General features: G+C 43.0%; 1 protein-coding gene across 2 annotated transcripts in view; it reads right to left on the bottom strand.

Annotated features, from left to right (window-relative positions):
• Nucleotides 1–19,046, bottom strand: part of LOC121433404 (vigilin) — a 77,023-nt gene that overhangs the window by 28,903 nt on the left and 29,074 nt on the right. The window contains exons 1-5 of one of the 2 annotated variants that reach the window (XM_041631775.1): nucleotides 9,420–9,503; nucleotides 6,054–6,118; nucleotides 4,516–4,628; nucleotides 2,223–2,380; nucleotides 842–1,057 (exon numbers count right to left, since the gene is read on the bottom strand). In XM_041631775.1, the coding sequence (XP_041487709.1) occupies nucleotides 842–1,057; nucleotides 2,223–2,380; nucleotides 4,516–4,591 (450 nt within the window). In that variant the 5' untranslated portion in view covers nucleotides 4,592–4,628; nucleotides 6,054–6,118; nucleotides 9,420–9,503. Of the gene's footprint in view, nucleotides 1–841; nucleotides 1,058–2,222; nucleotides 2,381–4,515; nucleotides 4,629–6,053; nucleotides 6,119–9,419; nucleotides 9,504–19,046 lie in introns of those variants that run through there. The other variant, XM_041631776.1, reaches the window with a different exon arrangement.

Below are 19,046 nucleotides of genomic sequence, written 5' to 3'. Positions count from 1 at the left end.
GTGTGTGAGTGTGTGTGTGTAGGGGAGATACTGTTAAGGAGACATGTGATGCCACAATCAAATGAACATTGAATTAAACAACCAACTTGAAAGACATCAGAGACATAAGTCTAAACCAAGGGTCAAATATGAAATCCTTAGCATCTCTTTTATAAATATAAAGTAAGATAATAGCACAATCATTAGACAGATATACTATTTAGAAGTAAAATGATATTTTTGGAGTTTGCTTTTAAAAATTCTCCTAACAGTTTTTCAGGGTCCAATATATATGAGTTACAATGTGTAATTCCACGATGATACCTGGGACTTAGAACCATCTTAGACTGTGCTGGCTACATCAGTGGCAGAGCAGGATCACTCCCCTCTAGCTTGCCTAGAGGCTCAGCAGTAAGTGGGAGTAGCCCCTATCTCTGAACAAACCCCACAGCATGGCACCTATCACATGGCACATTAGTAAGATTCTCTGCCTTTCTTGGCCTTAAGGAGAAATGCCTTGAAGAAATGCCTTTTATTCTAACCGTTCTCAAATAATTCCAAATACTGGCACCAGACTGGCAGAAATAGAGGAAAAAAATCTGATCATTTACTTCCCAAGTTTGAGGTCTAGAAACTGACGATCACTACCTACCTAGCAAGCTCACTGCTGTTAAGTGTCTCAAGTCTGGAAAAAGCCTCATTTTTCAGTACATTTAGCTCAGTGGTTGATCTGACAGGTACCCCAGTTCTATCATTAATTTAGTGATTAGAATAAATTCAGAAAGGTTCTAAATGTTGCTGTCCTCTGGCCTGCACCAGGATCAGTCAAATAACCTGGGATGCCAGGCCTAGTGACACCCACCTGTGTTTGCAGTCTAGCAACAATGTCTTTCCGGGCTTTCATGACCGCATCCAGCTTCCCTGAGACCATGATGGAGAGACCTTGGTCTTTGGCCAGAGAGAGCTCCAGGTGAGCACCAGTCCTCTGCATGATCTCAAGGCAGATTTTTGCTTGTTCACCTTCTCCAAATTGGTTCATGTCTTTATATTTTCTCTCTTCCAGGGGTACATGAAATACCTGTTCAGAAAAGACGCCCAAAGACAAAGTTAAACCATCAAAGAAAAGGAAGACTGACCACATGCAATATATATTTATTAATCCTTCACCCACTAAGCAGTGCCGTAGGCAAGGCAGTAAGGAGAAATCCTCCAAGAAAGGAGGCTGGCATGTGGTATAGATAATAATGAACAGCACCAGAAACAAAAAGCCTGTTAAGAATTTAAAGGGAGGCAAGTGCCTAGGTCAAAACCACCAAGGACATAATAGAAAACCTTTTTGAAGAGAAAGCGTGCACCCATGATAGGAAACAGCAGAGGTAGCAGCAGGCAGGAGGCAGGGGCATAGGCGACATCAAGAATTTTAAGCTTAATAAATTCTGCTAAAAGAGTAAGGAGAGTTGAGGAGGAGCAGTGATGGAAGCAAGAGGGATCAATTATCCCTCAAAGAGGTCTGAATCATTCAAAGACACATTTAACAAGACATGATACATTTAACAATACATTTAACAGATACATTTAACAAGACAAGATAGCAAAAGGTCACAAAGAAAAGATCAAGAGGCAGTTGCTTATGCACACTAGGGCAAGAAGTTATAGTTACATGGGTGATAATTTTCTATCATAACCAGGCATCAGTTCTACACTCAACTCTTAGCCCAATAGCAAGAGAGAAGGGGAATGAAGCCAAAGGAAACCAGGAAATAAATTAGTTGTTACCGACAGACTATTAACTTTTTATGTTTTTTTTTTCCTTTTTTTTTTTAATCCTTCTTACTATGCAGCTCTGGCTAGCCTCTGACTCTAGAGATCTGCCTGCCTCTTGCTTCTGGGTGATAGATTAGCTAGGTGTCACAAAGCCCCACAACAAATTAGCTTTTGGCTGTCATATGGATAAGGAAAGGCAGACTTCGCAGCCAGAGGCAACAATGAATAAAAAAGTACATGGCCCCATGAATCTGACAAATATGGCCTATCTCAGACTGTGTGCCAGTTGTCCAGAGTGCCAGGGAGGCTGGGTGGGAGGATCATGGTGGAGGGTGTGCTCCACAGGAGGGATCGTAGCCTTTTAGACTCCTCCACTTTACATACCCAAAATGTGCTCATCACTGCAGACTCAAAACCCTTTATCAGTTCTTCTTGCTTCCTACAAGGAACAGATAAAGCAAAAAGAAATGTGTTTCTACCTGAGTGATGACAGAGGCCTTGATTGGCCGGATCTTGTTACTCCAGGCTCCAGCAGGTTCTTGGGCACTTTCCAAGCAAGCTGCTTTCTCAGGAAGTGGAGGGAAGGCATCCTTGTAGGTAGGCGGGTCGCTTTCCTCTTCTGAATTTAATGTGGCAACTAGACCAGAGAACACACAGATTAGGAGGAAAGCACTATAATTAAACATTCTATGAACAAACACAGCAGAAAGGTAGCAGGAACCCCCACTAAAACGTGGTGAGTGAGCAAGGCTACTATTACACTTTCCTCATTCATAGCTATGGGAAAAAAACCTTAGGAATCATCAGGCCAGCACCCTGAGTGTGCGAAATGGATGGGGCTAGAGATTCCCAGTTCCAGAAATGTTAATGTTTTGCCCTCTACATGGTCCCACTATGAAAGGTAAGACAATAAGTCCCATTTTAGTACTGTGATGTATAAAACCCTTGAATGCAAGCTTGTGACAGGTTTTTAGGTCGTCATATTTTCTAATAGTACAAAAGTAAATCATGATTATAAATGCTTGGCACATAGTACAAGTTTAAACACTGCTTTTAAGAACTACCTTTTAAAGCGGGTGGCAGGGGCATACACCTTTAATCCCAGCACTTGGGAGGCAGAGGCAGGCAGATCTCTGTGAGTTCAAGACCAGACTGGTCAACAAGAGCTAGTTCCAGGACAGGCTCCAAAGCTACAGAGAAACCCTGTTCTAAAAACAAACAAAAAACCCAGAAGAATTAGCTTTTAGAAAGGTTCCACATTTCCCTTTGTAATGTACAATGGTGAAATTAACTCACACGGGGACTGTCTCTGATGGCCTCTCAAGCTAAGACAGGAACAGCAAGACTTGGAGAAACCAGGGCCTGACTATTAGTCATGTTTATGTTCCATGATGCTCAAATTTGTTCATGCTTTTGTCTAGTTTAACCATGATCTCCACAAAAACAACTATATAGATGTTTTAGATAATCCCATATCTCTAAGGCTAAGCAGTATCTACCAGTAGCAGGGCCCAATAAAAACACAATGGGGCATGCAGATATGGAGAGGACAAGACGACTTTTGGAAGTAGATGGGACTCTAGTCTAAGTTCACTGCTTCTGAGCCTGATGGTGGTGGGATAAACAGAGGCAGGACTCTTGAAGTGCCATTTCCCTCTTAAGAAAGGAGAAACTACAGATAGCTGCACTTAAACCCCAGATACTGAGAACCAGACAACCAGCAGTGTCTTAGGAATGACCAATACAGTGGTCACTGGGAATGAGTGGGTAAAGTGTAGCCAAGAAGTGAATTTTAAAAGCTTAATTCATTCTAAATTTAAGAAATGATATTCATTTCCATTCTAGGGAAAACTTAAATATGGTCTAACAACCTAGAACAACTTATTTTTTTCATTCAAAAATTTTAGAAAATCTAAATCTAAATTAAAAATATTATCTATGTTTATTTGTGTATGTGCATGTGTATGCATGCTGAGCTGCATATTGAGGTTAGAGGACACTTTGCAGGAGTCAGTTCTTTCCTTCACCTGTGTAGGTGCTAGGATCAAATCCAGGTCAAAGGCTTGGCAAGTAGACACCATTACCTATTCGCTGTCTTGTTAGCCCTGATCAAAGACATTTGTACAAAAATTTAGCATTCAAATCAAATGCCCTGCATAAACATATATACTAAAATTTAAAGAAAAATAACATAAAGTAGCTGGCTTTAAGGTACGTATTCTTTATATTGAGATGTTGCAAGGGCAATATTTTACATACATTAGGCTAAATGTGTTAAATGTGTAATGGTATACGCCTGCAATCCCAGAGGCAGAAGAATCATGAGTTTGAGATTGGTCTGGTTTAAACAGCAAAACTTTTGACTGAAAATATTTCGGAAAAAATTCACCTATTCCCTTTTATTTAACCTGGGTTTGGAAAACTTCCAAATTGCTTATGTGACTAGCATTCTAACCCACTGGACAGTGCTGGTCTCCATCTTGACTAATGGCCTTAAACAGCACAGACGTCACATCTCACCCTTATCCTCAGAGGCTCAGGATGCTTCAGTCAGTATTTCAGCACCCCATAATTACAGCAGCAATTTTGTAAAGGATCCCAGTCATTGCCAATTGTCAGATTAATTGAATTTCCAAGAAACTGACCATACTTAGATCTGTTTCTAGAGTCATTCCTCACACCTGTCCAATCCCACTTGCAACCAACTAATATAAATTAGCAGAAGCCCAGTCTCCAAAGTTAATAAGGAAAACTTGTAAAGTAGTCTGTCACCTTTGATTTGTTGTGGAACCAGCCCACTTCGATGTTCAGCAAAACTCTCCTGGGTCAAAACTGCAACGGAGCTCATGGTCGATCTCACGTCCACACACAATCCTAGTAAGACACTACAAGAGAAAGGTAATCAAGGAGGAGACAACCCAAGTACAGCTAACTCAGTAATGTACTGTTTTAAATGTTTCAGTCAAGGTTTTTATCTTCTTACTGAAAACTATAGTGTATTTTCTGCACAAGGTTGATGTAAATTATTCTTCAGATTTTCAATGGAAGAGTGAACATGGCAAATTCAAGTAAAGTAGGGTTCTAGCCCATTTGATTAACTTTTCTCAGAAACTGTCACACAGTAGACAAGATTTGGCTAAGAGACCTAGAAGTCCAAAGCTTAGAATCTGTACCACCTACCCATGTGGAAGCCACAGGGAGAGGGCTTCATTAACAGCTTGTTATCCCCCTCCCCCACCCAAAATCATGGGTACTTTGGGATTACTGGAACCTGCCACCTGCCTGACCCATCTTTGTTACAGATCAATCCAGGATCATTCTCTTAATAGCTATCTCCATCTTATTTTGTTCATATAACATATGCCTCCTGATGCTTTTAAGAACCATAAAAATGACAATTACTACAACTAGGACATGTAGGTACTTATCCAGAGGCCATAAAGAACCATTTCAAACATCTCAGCAAAATTGGGGGAGGGGGGAGAAACCTCACAGTGCTTCATGTTGTCAGTAAAACCAGATACACATATTGTGCCAAGTACCTCAACCTGCTGATTATCACAGGGCACTTTTGCCCAGTGTGGAGGAGATTCACTCACAAGAGAGGAAACTGGCTCAAGGCACAGCATTCCTTATTCCAGGACAGCCGTGGACATTGGCTCTGAAGGTCCCAGCTCCCTGTTTGTAATCTATGGTGCAATGCAGCATTCTCAGGCACAGTTGTTAGCTTCTCTGCCCTTCTGTAATTTTCGGCAGCTTCACAACACCAGTGTGAGGAAGCACTCATTTTCTTTACATCACTATGCCAGTGCCTTACGTATATCACATCTTGGTAAAACGCAAGCACTTCAATAAAGTATGCAGCTGGCTGTCAATGGAAACACCTTTAATTCCAGCACTCAGGAGGCTGAGGCAAGAAGATCTCTCTGGTCAGCTTGGTCTACAGAGTGAATTCTAGGACAGATAGGGCTACACAGAGAAACCTTGTATCAAAAACAAAACACTAAAAAATGAAACAAAACAAAAATCTTACTTTATTACAATAATGTAAAAACCTCTTCCCAACTTTACAAAGTATTTCTAAAGCATATTAAGACCCAAATTCTGAAAACAAAACATAATTCATGATTAAGACAAAAAGGACAAAAAACAGATGCAAGGCAGAGGACACAGCTGAAGGGCACATGAAGCCATGGATGTGCCTATTATGGCACAGAAGAAGCCTAAGAGGAGATGATTCAGGCTAGAACTAACTCACACATCTTTGTGTCCTAGGCACAGAAGTCCTCAAAAAGGGCACTCAAACTTACCAGCAAAATGGTCAGTAGCCAGAAAGTCCGTCCCGAGGTTGCCTCTGTCAGCCTGCCAGCTTTTACTAGTATAGGGAAGAGAGAGAGAGAGAAACAGACAAAAGTCAAACAAACAAAAAAACCAGAAAGGTTACTTATCCATGCTTTATAATTTAGATCCTTTCACCTCTCAAGAAACAACAGAACTAAATATTCTTTACATTTAGTTTCTAGTAATTGCAACAGTTAGGCAAATCTCTTAGGAAAAAAACCACTACAAAAGCTCTGGTCTTAGGCCATTAACTTTGAATAAGACATGTTACAGTAAAACCTGAATCATTTAGAACTCTCAGGACAATTCTTCAAGGGATCTTAGAAGTGATCTGTACACTGGGTCCTTGTGACCTGCCAGACTGACTCTGCTGTAAAGCAGAATGCACATCTTGTGCTTGAGCTATCAGAGTGCCCAAGGGCTCCTTGACAGAGAGAGCTAGGAGTGGTGCACTCCCAACACTTGGGAGGCAGAGGCAAATGGATCTCTGTGAGTTCAAGATCAAACTGGGTTTCAAAGCGAGACCTGCCTCAAAAACATCAAAACTAAAAGAATGCTTGTTAACTTTACAGTTTCTTTTTTCTTGCTATTGTCCTGTAGAAGTCCTTCAGTCCCTTCTAATCTACAAAGACTTAAAAATCAAGTCATAAAACTTCAAGATTCCAAGGCCACCAGAGGAGGCCAAAAATTACATATAAATACCTTTTTTTGGTCTTGAGACAAGATCTCTCTATGTAGACCATGTTAGCCCTGAACTCAGAGATCCACCTGCCTCTGCCTCCTGACTTTGGGTCTAAAGTGTGTTCTGCTATCACTTCTTAAACCCTGATGCCCACCCACTTTACCAGGTTCATCCACGTGACCCTAACTATATGTTTTTGTCTCTGTGCTGCCCGCCACTGACTATTGCCCCTGCTTTCCAGGACAAGGTTAGTTTTGATACAGAGGAATATACAAGCCTACACCATATATTGCCTTGTGCAGACTGCAACACAGTCTTAGGCTTGCCCCCACACTTAAGCATCCCTTTCCAGGAGTATTTACAACAAACCAAGTGACCGCCGAAAGCACCTCCATGTCTAAGCCTGCTGTCACTGCCAAGGAAGAAACCGGAGCAGAGCTTCCAGAGCCCCGGACAACTACAGACACCCTCTGGAAGCCAGGAACAGCAGAGTGGACTTCTAGAAAACTCCAGACAAGTTGACAAGACTTATTGGGGTCTAGCTTCTAGATTTCAAAGTTTGTCAGAGCTTGGGGCATAGAGATCACAATTAAAGATATACTGAACAGAGTCTGTTCAGGTTATCACTTGGTAAGGCTTTTTAAAAATTAACTCAAAACCCTGTTAAAGTCCTAATTTAAAATAAATACCTAATGCCCATTTGTAAATACAGACTTCCTCTCCATTGTAGACTCTGGAGTAAGAAGCTTTACTTACTCCAGAAGTAAAGGTCAGTGCACGCCTTCCGGTTTCCAGTAGCGCACAGCCTGAGAGCCCACCTGCATCTGGTTTACCAGCAGAACCTACGCAACAGTCCCTCTGTCTTTACACCCACCTGCTTTACCTCTACTGACAAAATTCACAGGCCTAACCTGCTGCACCTGGCTGTCCACACTGCGCAACAGCCACTACAGCTGAACATGTGCCCTCCACTCTGCATCTCCATTGCCAAAACCTTCAGGAGTACAGGAGCCCATGATTTGGTAGCTCAGACTTTTGGTGGAGTGAATCATATGTTAGTACTGAAAGACACTGAGTATTATCCTAATTTTCAAATACCACCAGAGAAAAGAAAGAGTGCTCCTGGGAGCCCAGTTCCCATGCCTCCCTGTAAAGGTTCTGTCGAGACAGGATGAAATCTGTACTCTTTCCTCTTCTGGTTGCTACATGTCTCCCACAGTGGGTGCAGCCCCTCCTCTCCAGAGTCTCCAGTCTTTCACTGGCACTGAGGCCATCTCAACCATTTTTGCCACTGGACGCTGGAGTTAGTACCCAATGCTAACCTACAACTTTGACATTACAATTTGCTTCGGAGAGACAAAAGAACATGGCAGAACGTCAGTTCTCAACACAGAACTAAATAAAGCAAGATAAGTAGAAGCCAGGGACAGCTTCTTCTACTCCTCCAAGAACCAAGGAGCAACAGGGACTTCTGCAAAAGAGAAAGGTGAGGCTGTGGCAGCTTGAAACCATGTGTTAATCTAGAAAACAGAAAAGGCTGTAAGTGAAGAATTCTACTTTTTTGCTTCTGAACAAGGAAGCATTTAAATTGATTCCCCTGCGCTAAGTTGTGCCAACTACTTATGTAAGGGCCAACAGTATGCGAAGAGAATTCAGACACGCTCCAGAAAGAATATCCTATCAACCTCCATTAGAGAGAATCAAGTTCTTTTACACTCTAGACCAGTCCTCATGGAGGGCACCAAAAACTTCCAGCGTGAAAACCTTCAGCTGGGATTCAGGTTTCCAAAGTTGAAAGTGTTTACTTTTACAGTCCTCTGAAGTCTTGCGAAGGTACCCCCCACAATAATATTCAAGAGTACAGACTTCAAAATTAAGAATAAAACCAGGCTCTGCTGAGATCAAACTCTTCAGTCTGTGACTACCAAGGCCGGCCTAGTGCTTTACCCAGCGCTGGAAGTCAGAGACCCAGCCTGGGAGGAACTTTCGCAGATGCCACCTCAGCATGGCCCTCCCACCGGCCAAAAGCGCCCGCGGGCGGGGACAGGCTTAAAGGGACAGCATCCTGCTCGGCCTCCAAGTCTTTTATCCAAATTCGGTATTTTTCCGTAATGTATTTTTCACCCATGGACCCTGGGGCACATCCAAGTAGTACTTGGGCCTGGAGTCCTCCAGTGACCACGTAGCCGGACGCCGCAGGTGGAGGTGTAGCGAGACACCGCGCCGGACACAGGGGCCCCGGGTGAAGATCCCAGCCTGCCGCGCGAACTAGGGCGCCACTGACCCAGGTCCTGTCCACAGCCCGTAGGGCCCGTGTGGCCGCGCTGGGGGGAAGGGGTGCGGGGGAGGGGCCGGCTCGGTTGCCCACGTCACCAACCTGGCCAGGTCGCTCCCCTCCCCCACCGCGGCGGCTCGCAAGGAGAGCCAGTAGTCCAGGCTACCCGGGCCCGCAAGCTGACCCGCGGCGCGTGGCGGACTTGGGAAAGTTTCTGCGCTCCAGCGCGGCCATGCGCAGAGTGACACGTAGCGGCCCCCGCCCGTCGCGGTAGCGGAGACCAGGCGCCAGTACGGCCGGGGAGCTGGGGAACCGACCCCGGCCGTGCCCAGCACCAAGCCCCCCGCCGGCCCGCCCACCAACTCGCCCGATTCTCACTAGTGAGTGTGACCGCTCAAGAGCCTGTCCGTCTGTCGCTGCCGCTGCGCGGGAGAAGCCGGGACGCTCCGAGGCGCGGCGCTCGGGCCGCCGCTGCTATATAGGGCGGCGGCTCCAATCCCGCCGAGACACGTCAGACCGGCCGCCCGCCCCGCCCGCTGCAGGGTCCCTAGAGCGCCCGGGAGCCGACCAACTTCAGAAGAGTTCTGCGGCTTGAGAGGGGGCGAGTTGGGAAGTTAGTTACTTACAGTGTGCAGGCAGGCCCCGATATAAGGGTTCAAGGGTGCACAAGTCGAGGCCACCAGCAACAGTGTCACCAAAAGAGAAAAGCTCCGAGGACCTCACACAGTAGACGGCCGGCCGAGAAAACCATTTTGGCATCCCCCAGAGCACTCCCTGGTGGAGCACATCTCAAGGGTTCTTCTGTTCCTCCTCCCCACCTCTACTACAGCCGGCTGCTTCATTCCTCAATGACCAACAAACATAACAAACTCCAAAAATGAAATTTTATTTAGGGTCCCATCTGTACAGAGCAGCCTGCAGTGTGCTCCTCTCCCACCCATGCTGAGTTGGACAATGCAGAACCTCTGTCCTCAGGCTGCTGCTTCCTTCTTTGGAAGCAGGTTAGTTCTATCCTATTGTGTCTAGTGACAACTACTTGAAGAATTTGTAGACATTCTGAACCTGTACTGAGGTGACATGAACACACTTCTGACCTAGGCAGAGCAGACAGGTCAATGAAACCCATCAGCACTGGCTGTGACCATGAGATGGATATTACCCAGGATGACTAAAGGCTAGAAACCAATCAACCAGCTGTGTTCCCCACCTCACTTTTGACCAAGTTTCACTGTATAGAACTAGAGGTTCTTTGGTCGCAGCTGGGCCACCAGGTGTATTTTTAGAGTGACACTGATAGGAGGAAAGGGCTCGAGAGGCTTTCTGCAGTTTTCAGTCTAAGGCTCATAAGGTTTTAAGCAGAAAGACTTGACACACTGTGCTGGGCATTACAAAAAGCACAGCACTCAAGTTCTTGGCTTGAGGGACTGGGAAGAGCTGCTCTAATTGGGTTGACACTAAAGACAGGGCAAGGAAGAAAGAGGAATGAGATGCAAAGAATACGGAGTTCAGGCTGGGGATGGGGGTTGTTGAATAGGAAAGTATATGCAAGTTGTGGTGTCAGAGTTCAGAAGCCCCAGAACAAGCAACACAAATGGCAAGAACATCACAGCCCTTCATGACATAAATCACTGAAGGCACAGAATGTGCAGTGTCTGAAAGACCCAAGGGCATCTCCAAACTGCCAGCAGCCACCGAGTGATACAGCTTCCTAAAGCCTCTGTAGGCACCAAGTTGCCTTTCCCTTCTGTGTTATTACTGTGGTCTGCAGGGTGCCTTTCCCTGGAGATGAATCAACCAGTAACTAGAACAAAAGTTTTTGTTGTTGTCGTTCTTTTGTTACTGAGATCTCAGTGCTGTGGAGAGGGAGATGAGGCTAAAAGGGGTAAGGACCCACAAGTCAACATGTTTGCTGTCTAGGGACCGCCAGTGGAGTTAGGAAGCCAACACAAGTACAAGCTAGCCCAGTGCCTGCTGTACAAGGAGACCTCAAAGAGCTGGTTAAAAAATGTGGTTAGCTAGGTGTGGGTGACATCCTGTAAGCCCAGTACTCAGGAGGCTGATGCAGAGAGTACTGGGAGTTCGAGGTCACACTGGGCTACAGAGTAAGATGATGTCTCAAAAATAAAACAAAGCATGGAATTAATGAAGTTATTATTAAACCAAGGAAGGTGTGGTAACATTGGCTTGTGATCTCAGTCCTTAAGAGATAGAGCCACGAGGATTAAGGAATTCAAGACCAACCTAGCCTATCAATAGACTTTATCTCAACAAAAGATACAAATGTTAAATGTGCACCACAACATATCCCAGATGCTCCTGGAGTGCTGATGAGTATGACATGAGAAGTGTCAAAAAGTGACCACTGGCCTGGTTTTTCATACCTCAAGGAACAGGGAATAAGCTTCCTGACTGCTCAGGGTGAAAGCTTAGAACATAGACACATTCTCTGAATTCTCAAATCATGATTCCCTAAATGGTGCACGCTTTTAATCCCAGCAGAGGCATAGGCAGGTGGATCTCTGTGAGTTCAAGGCTAATCTGGTCTACAAGAGCTAGTTCCAGGACAGGCTCCAAAGCTACAGAGAAACCCTGTCTCGAAAAACCAAAAAAGGGTGTACCCTAAGCAGAAAGTAGATCTAAGTGGAGAAGCAGAAGACCAGAAACAACAACAAACAGCTGTAAATTTCTGACTCTACTGGGCTGGGAGATAAAAGCGTCTCTGGGGAAGCTCAGAGACGTGAGAATAGAACTCTAAAGGTTTGGGTTTAAATCCCCACTACCCTTTCTGTCCAGGAAATCCTACCCTAAACAAAAATAATGAACAGAAAAAGTAGGCACACTCAAGAAGGAATAAATTTTCTAACAGGATAAAATATTCACAGATCAACTACAGTATAGAAGCTGAAAGTCCAAAGTTCAAAGAGTAAGATGCAGTGGAGCTGAAGAGATAGCTCAGCAGTTAAGAGCACTTGCTTTGCAATCATGAAGACTGCACCCATGTAACTCACTTGGCACCCCCATAACACCCGTATAAAACATACACACCTCTTTAAATAGGGGTAAGGCAGAGAGATGACTAACTGGTTAAAAAGCACTCACTGCTCTTGCAGAGGACCCAATTTTGATCCCGAGCATCAAAATCTAACCTCACAACTGTCTGTAACCCCAGTTCTAGGGTATCTGGTGTACTCTTTTGGTTTCCCTGGGCACCAGGCTCTATGCAGTACACAGACATATATTCAGGAAACACATGCATACACATACCCTGGCTTTGCTCTCTATTGCTATGAAAATTTGTAAAACTACAATTGAAGCAGGGCGGTGGTGGCGCACGCCTTTAATCCAGCACTTGGGAGGCAGAGGCAGGCGGATCTCTGTGAGTTCCAGGCCAGCCTGGTCTACAAGATCTAGTTCCAGGAAAAAAAACAACACAAAAACAAAACAAAAAAACCTACAATTGAAAAAATTAAATTAAAAAATTTAAATTATAGGATTAGACAGATACAAGAACCTGAGGTGATATAATTATTAAAAAAACTTGAAATAATTAAAGACATAAACCACAAACAATAAAAATAAATACAAATGGGTGAAGATGTAATTGAACGAGGGGGCCACAGTCCAGTCTCAGCAAGCAGCAGAGTTTAGCAGCTTCGGTCATGTGAGTCTAGCTTCTGCAGAGGCCAGGCATTTATCGGGGTGTCCCTGAATCGAGGCCTAGAGAGCCCATTTTGTGAAGCTGTGAAATTGAGGCCTGAATTGCCTTAAAGAACCCAAGATGTCAGCCGGGCGGTGGTGGCGCAAGCCTTTAATCCCAGCACTCGGGAGGCAGAGGCAGGCGGATCTCTGTGAGTTCGAGACCAGCCTGGTCTACAAGAGCTAGTTCCAGGACAGGTTCCAAAACCACAGAGAAACCCTGTCTCGAAAAACAAAAAAAAAAACAAACAAACAAAAAAAAAGAACCCAAGATGTTAGTGATGCCACCGCTGTGGGATATCTGCTGAGGAAAGCTGCGAACAGAGAGTGAAACCAGACCAAAAGAAAGAAGTGTGTTGCAGTCAACAAAGCTGAATGGAGTTGGAGATCTGAAGAGAATTCTGACATAAAACATGATAATGCATTTTGGAGTTTTCCCCAAACTCCAAGCTGGTTTTGGGTCTTGCTTTGGTCCAGTATTTTCTTGCTATGCTTCCTTCCCTATGCTTTGGAATGATAATGTGTATCCTGTACTATTGTTGGAAGTACATGAAGGTTTTTGATTTTGATTTTACAGGGGATTAACAGTAAGAGATGGCATGTCTCTCAGAAGAGACTCTGAAGTTTTAAACATTATTGAGACTGTGATAGACTATGTGGCCTTATTTTTGTTTTTCTTTTCTTTTTTGAGACAGGGTTTCTCTGTGTTTCTTTGGCTGACCTGGAACTCTGTAGACCAGGCTTGGCCTTAACTCACAGAGATCTGCTTGCCTCTGCCTCCCAATTGCTGGGATTAAAGGTGTGCACTACCATGCCCGGTTGACTATGTGGACTTTTGAAGTTGGACTAAATGAATTTTGCAGTATAATTTCGTTGGTTTGTTTGTCTGTTTTCCCAGATGGGGGTTTCTCTGTGTAGCTTTGGAGCCAGTCCAGGAACTCACAGAGACCTGCCTCTGCCTTCTAAGTGCTGGGATTAAAGGCATGCAATACCACCGCCTGGTGCATTATGATACTAATACAAGTTTATGGGAGCCAGGGAGTGGAATGTGATAACTTTAATGCAATGGGCCCTCATAATCTCAGGAGTAGCACTATTAGGTGGCTTTGTTGGAATGGGTATGCCCTATTGGAGGAAGTATGTCACTGTGGGGGTGGGCTTTGTTGGAATGGGTATGCCCTGTTGGAGGAAGTATGTCACTGTGGGGGTGGGCTTTGTTGGAGTGGGTATGCCCTGTTGGAGGAAGTGTGTCACTGTGGAGGTGGGCTTTGGGATCTCTTTTGCTCAAGCTTTGCTCAGTGTGACACAACCATTTCCTGTTGCCTTGTGATCAAGATGTAGCCAGCACCAGGTCTGCCTGCAGGCCACATGCTCCCTGGCATGATGATAATAGACTGAACCTCTGAACTATAAGCGGCTACTGCAATTAAATTTTTTTTTATTATAAGAGTTGCTAGTCGGGTGGTAGTGGTGCACGCCTTTAATCCCAGCACTCCGGAAGCAGAGACAGGTGGATCTCTGTGAGTTCAGGCCAGCCTGGTCTACAAGAGCTAGTTCCAGGACAGGCTCCAAAGCAACAGAGAAACCCTGTCTCGAAAAACCAAAAAAAAAAAAAAAAAAAAAAAAAAAAACCAAAAAACAAAGAAGAAGAGTTGCTGTGGTCACAATGTCTCTTCACAGCAATAGAAACCCTAATCAGGGTTTCTCTGTCTAACAGCCCTGACTGTCCTGGAACTCACTCTGTAGACCACGCTGGCCATGAATTTTGAGAGCTCTGCCTGCCTATGCCTCACAAATGCTGGGATTAGAGTTGTGTACCACCACACCTTGCTATCATTTGGGCTTTCAACATAAATAAATAAATACAAATAAAGCGAACATAAGAATGAACAGAAAGATGGTTAAGAATCATGGAGTGGAATTTCAGAGGTGGAGATGTAGCTCAGTGTAGATCATTTGCCCAACATTAGCAAGCTTCTAGTTTGATTCTTAGCCCAGCAAAATAATATAAAAAATAAATCATGGAGTAGAGGATAATAAAGTCTAACATATTCTAAGAGGAATCATAAAGCAAGAGAACACGAACAGAAACTGGAAAAATGAGAGTATTTCAGGACTTAAGGAACATGTCCCCCTGTTGAGAATATGGTTCACAAATGGAGTCATGTGAGAGAATTTGAGTGCTTATGGGAAACTCCAGGAAAACAAGAGTCTTGTGACCCCAGAATTGTTCTTGGACTGTTTTTGTGCTCCTCCCAGGTATAGAGAACAGGAGTGAGTTTACTATAGAGAACAGGAGTGAGTTTACTCTGGATTACTCATTATTGCCTGCTGCTGTTATTCAATTAAGTCCTTAAGTTATCCTTTTTCTGATTCTAGGGAAAACATGCTTTTGTTATGTGCAGCCTGTCCTTGTGACTGCACCCTTACACATGTGACTCTTCTTAACCCTCAGAGTATAAATGTCTGATACTCTGAATAGAAATGGCGACTGCATGAGACTTCAATTCGTCTCATTTATTGTGTCTATTCTCCCAGGTCCCACCACCTTTAGAGTAGTGACACTTCCCCATCTAAAAAATCACAGAATAAACGGGCCTACACCAGACATGCTACACTAATTATCAACAAGGAATGGCAATGCTAACAGTTTGATCACCAGCTTAGGAAAAGAAATGCTTTCATCCTTCTAGATAGCTAAAAATTTGTAAATATATATGGCCCATATTATACTTTTATTAGTGTAAACCCCTTCTATGACTATGCTTAAGTAAACTTGCAAGCTAGGCTTGGTGATTCATGTCTTCGATCCCAGCACTTGGGGGAAGTAGAAGCAGGTGGATCTTTGTGAGTTCTAGGACAGCCTGGTCTACAGAGTAAATTTTCAGGACAACTAGAGCTACACAGCAAGACCCTGCCTGGAAAACAAAACCCAATAACAAAAAAAGTTTAGGTGAACTTGCAGCAATAATCTTAATAATGAATGTATCAAAATTGACTTTTCTTTCACTGATATTTGTTGTCATATGCATACACAATTCAGGAGCCTAAAACAAATTAGTACAATTTCAGGAAGAGAATCAAATAACTCTTTAGTTTCTTTCATATTGCCTAAAAAATAGTAAATGTTCAACATTTTTTCCTTAAAAGTAAAAAAAAAATAACTTTTACTGTGGGATGCAGGTATGCCACAAATTGCATGGTGGCCAGAGGGCAACTTTTGGTCATCCACTCTTTGGTCAGTGCTCTCTTTCCAACATATGGGTTCCAGAGATAGAGCTCAGTCATAAGAACTGGAGCAAGCATCTTTACCCGCACTGAGACACCTTGTCTGTTTTTATGTTTCATTAAAAATAAAATTATGTCTGGCGATGGTGGTGTATGCCTTTAATTACAGCACACGGGAGGCAGAACTTTAAGGTCAGCCTGGTCTATAGAAGGAGTTTGAGGACAGCCAGGGCTACACAGAATTGAGGGTGTGTGTATGTGTATGAGAGAGAGACAGAGCGACAGGGCTGCTGTGGGACAATGGTCTTTTATCCTGTCACTTGTACTATTTTTAATAAAATGCTGATTGACTGGGTGGGACAGAAATCTGTCAACAAAGGTGCTCAACGTGTGGACAACTGCATCCACAGAAAACCTGAGAGAGCTTGGAAAGTAATTCTAGACACAAAGTAAGAGTGTTGAGCATGGCTTCTTGGTAGCAGCAATTTCTCGGGTTTGCTCTCTTTGCTGGAGGCAAGCACATCTCATTTAAGAGAGGCTTCCTGACTCAACTTTAGCTGCGAAACTTTTAAGAGGCCACGTCACCAAACACTTAAATGGTGTTTATGAATTGTTGACAGCATGCTTCTTAGTGGTGTCAGGGACTTTGAAACTCCATAGAGTTGTGGCAATAAACATGGCTCCAGCTACTACCTCTGCCATGAAGCTAGGCTCTCAGAAAGCTAAGGACTGGGTTGGATCCAGCCGTCAAAGCTGTGGCTTTAATCCTAGCCATACTGTCTAGTAAATTAAAGACTCATGTGGTCAGAAAAAGATATAAAGATAGATTCAGATGAAGAAAACCTCTAAATAGTTACAGTGTGACTTAAAAATATATGTAGGCTTGTGAGAGAAAAGAAAAAGGATAAAATCCTTAAAATAAAAAAGAAATAGAGTAGTTGTCTTAGAATTGTTTGACTGCTGAGGAAGGAGAAACAGCTGCTAAAAGACATTTGATTATACATGTTGTTGGATTATTAATCCAATATACGTATTTTGAAAATACTTTGACTCCAAAATTTACGTCAAAAGATATGTTTCTCTGGAGAAGAGCTTTTGTTTTTATTTCCACAGGAAATTAGAGGCTGTGGATTCATTCTGGGCTAAGAAAAATCAGATTTGATTAAGGAAGACCCCCTAAGAAATCTCAGATAGGAGCGGATGGTCCAGATGATCCAACGTTTCAGAGGACTTCTGTTGGAGTTTCCTCTGAGTTCTACATCCAGAACAGTTTCAAGAATGCCAGCTGAGATGATCAAGTCTCACAGATTTTTCCAGTCAGAATTTGACCATAATCCTAAATTTTCTTTAGGTACCCATAAGATTATCAGCACTCCCAATCTGAAGAAAGTAGCCTGGAAAACTACACCCACATTCCCAAAAAATGGATTATGAATATTTATCTTTGTTTAGAGTGTTGGTTACAATATGTCATGGATAATGGTTGGACAAAAAGCTAAACAAAGGATATTAGATTCAGAGTTCTTGTTTTAAAAACGGGGGAGGGTGCTGTGTGACAACGGTCTTTTATCATGTCACTTGTATTATTTTTAATAAAATGCAAATTGGCTAGTAGCTAGGCAGGAAGTAGAAGCGAGACAATGAGAACAGGACAATTCTGGGAAGAGGAAAGATTGAGCCTGCCGTCATCACCTGTCATCCAGCAGCAGAGGAAGCATGATGTGACTGTCTCGCCGAAAAAGGTACCAAGCCACGTGGCTAACACAGACAAGAATTATGGGCTAATAGAAGTTATGAGTTAATAAGAAGCTAATAAGCTAATCAGTTTATAATTAATGTAGACCTCTGTGTGTTTCTTTGAGGTTGAAAGGCAGTAGGACCAGGTGAGAGAGAAATCTCTGTCAACTCAGGGCATTCATACGCCACATAGTACACGTGGAAGTCAGAAGATAACTTGAAGGATATGGTTCTCACCTTATACCTTGTTGAGGCAGAGTCTTGTTTTGCCAAACTTTTTACCCACTGAGACACCTCACTCAGCCACAATCTCTTGTCTCCTCTCACCCCCAATTCTATCAGTTTCTCTTCAGAGAGTGACAGATAGGGTAACAATTTCTTCTTCAATGACGGTTATTCTGGATTATTTCTTGGGGGCATCTATTTCTTGGTAATGTGAAAATATGTATGCACTTTGCAATGCTGAGCTAAGTGCACACACCACATGTGCTGCCATAATACCTGAGTTTAGAATCTTCCTCAGAAATGATTCAGGTCATCTTGGTTAAATTGTTATGAGCTTAACTTTTACCTGTCTTGTTTGTAGATTTGGGTGGGTGGGTGGGGTTTCTGTCCATTGTGGTGACATCTAAAGAACTTGGCCTAGATAGTATCTTGCTGTTTTAGAATGCTAGCACTAAGTGAGCAAATCCACTAAATGAGTACATTTAGTAAATTTCATTGAGACTTTAATTCTATAAACACTGAAGTAATCAGCATATATGTATACAGCTAATAAAACAAAGAACATTTTTTAAAAATGTATTTAAGATATATTCAAAAGAATGTATGTCAGGTGAATAAAACATGTAATTTTTTTAAAAAATGGTAGAAGAAATGTTAGATCCAAAACAAAACAGTAAGTTAACAGATTTCTACAGAAATGAAAAGACTATTCTTCAATCCTAACAGAGCAAACCTCCACCCCAGTGAAAGTCAGATGATGTCAGATCCTGTTAACAGCCTGCTTTCTGGTTGCCCTGAGTTATGGCTCCCACCAGGGATGTTGTAGTTTAGAAAGACTCCACTGGGCTTACTCTCATACCTGGTTGTTAATGTAACCACATGTAAAAATAGTACAAATAATGAAGCAAGAGTAAATGTTCTTGAACATTAAGCTTACTATAATGAAATGCTTAGGAAAGGCAAACAGCTTCAAAAATTATGTCAATGAGAAAAAAAACTATCTTTAAAATCTCAAAGAAGAGTATATTCGATTTGCTTTTAAGTTTCTGAAGTTCTGGATCTAAAAGAAATTAAAATTCTAGAAGCTAATGTCTGATTTACCTAAGAAAGCAAATGGAA

Source organism: Microtus oregoni, unplaced genomic scaffold, assembly GCF_018167655.1.
Source record: "Microtus oregoni isolate MIOR12 unplaced genomic scaffold, Mior012 000038F_ref0000394, whole genome shotgun sequence".
Classification (NCBI taxonomy): domain Eukaryota; kingdom Metazoa; phylum Chordata; class Mammalia; order Rodentia; family Cricetidae; genus Microtus; species Microtus oregoni.
Note: the sequence above shows the minus strand (reverse complement) of the source record. Positions and strands in the feature narration are given on the sequence as shown.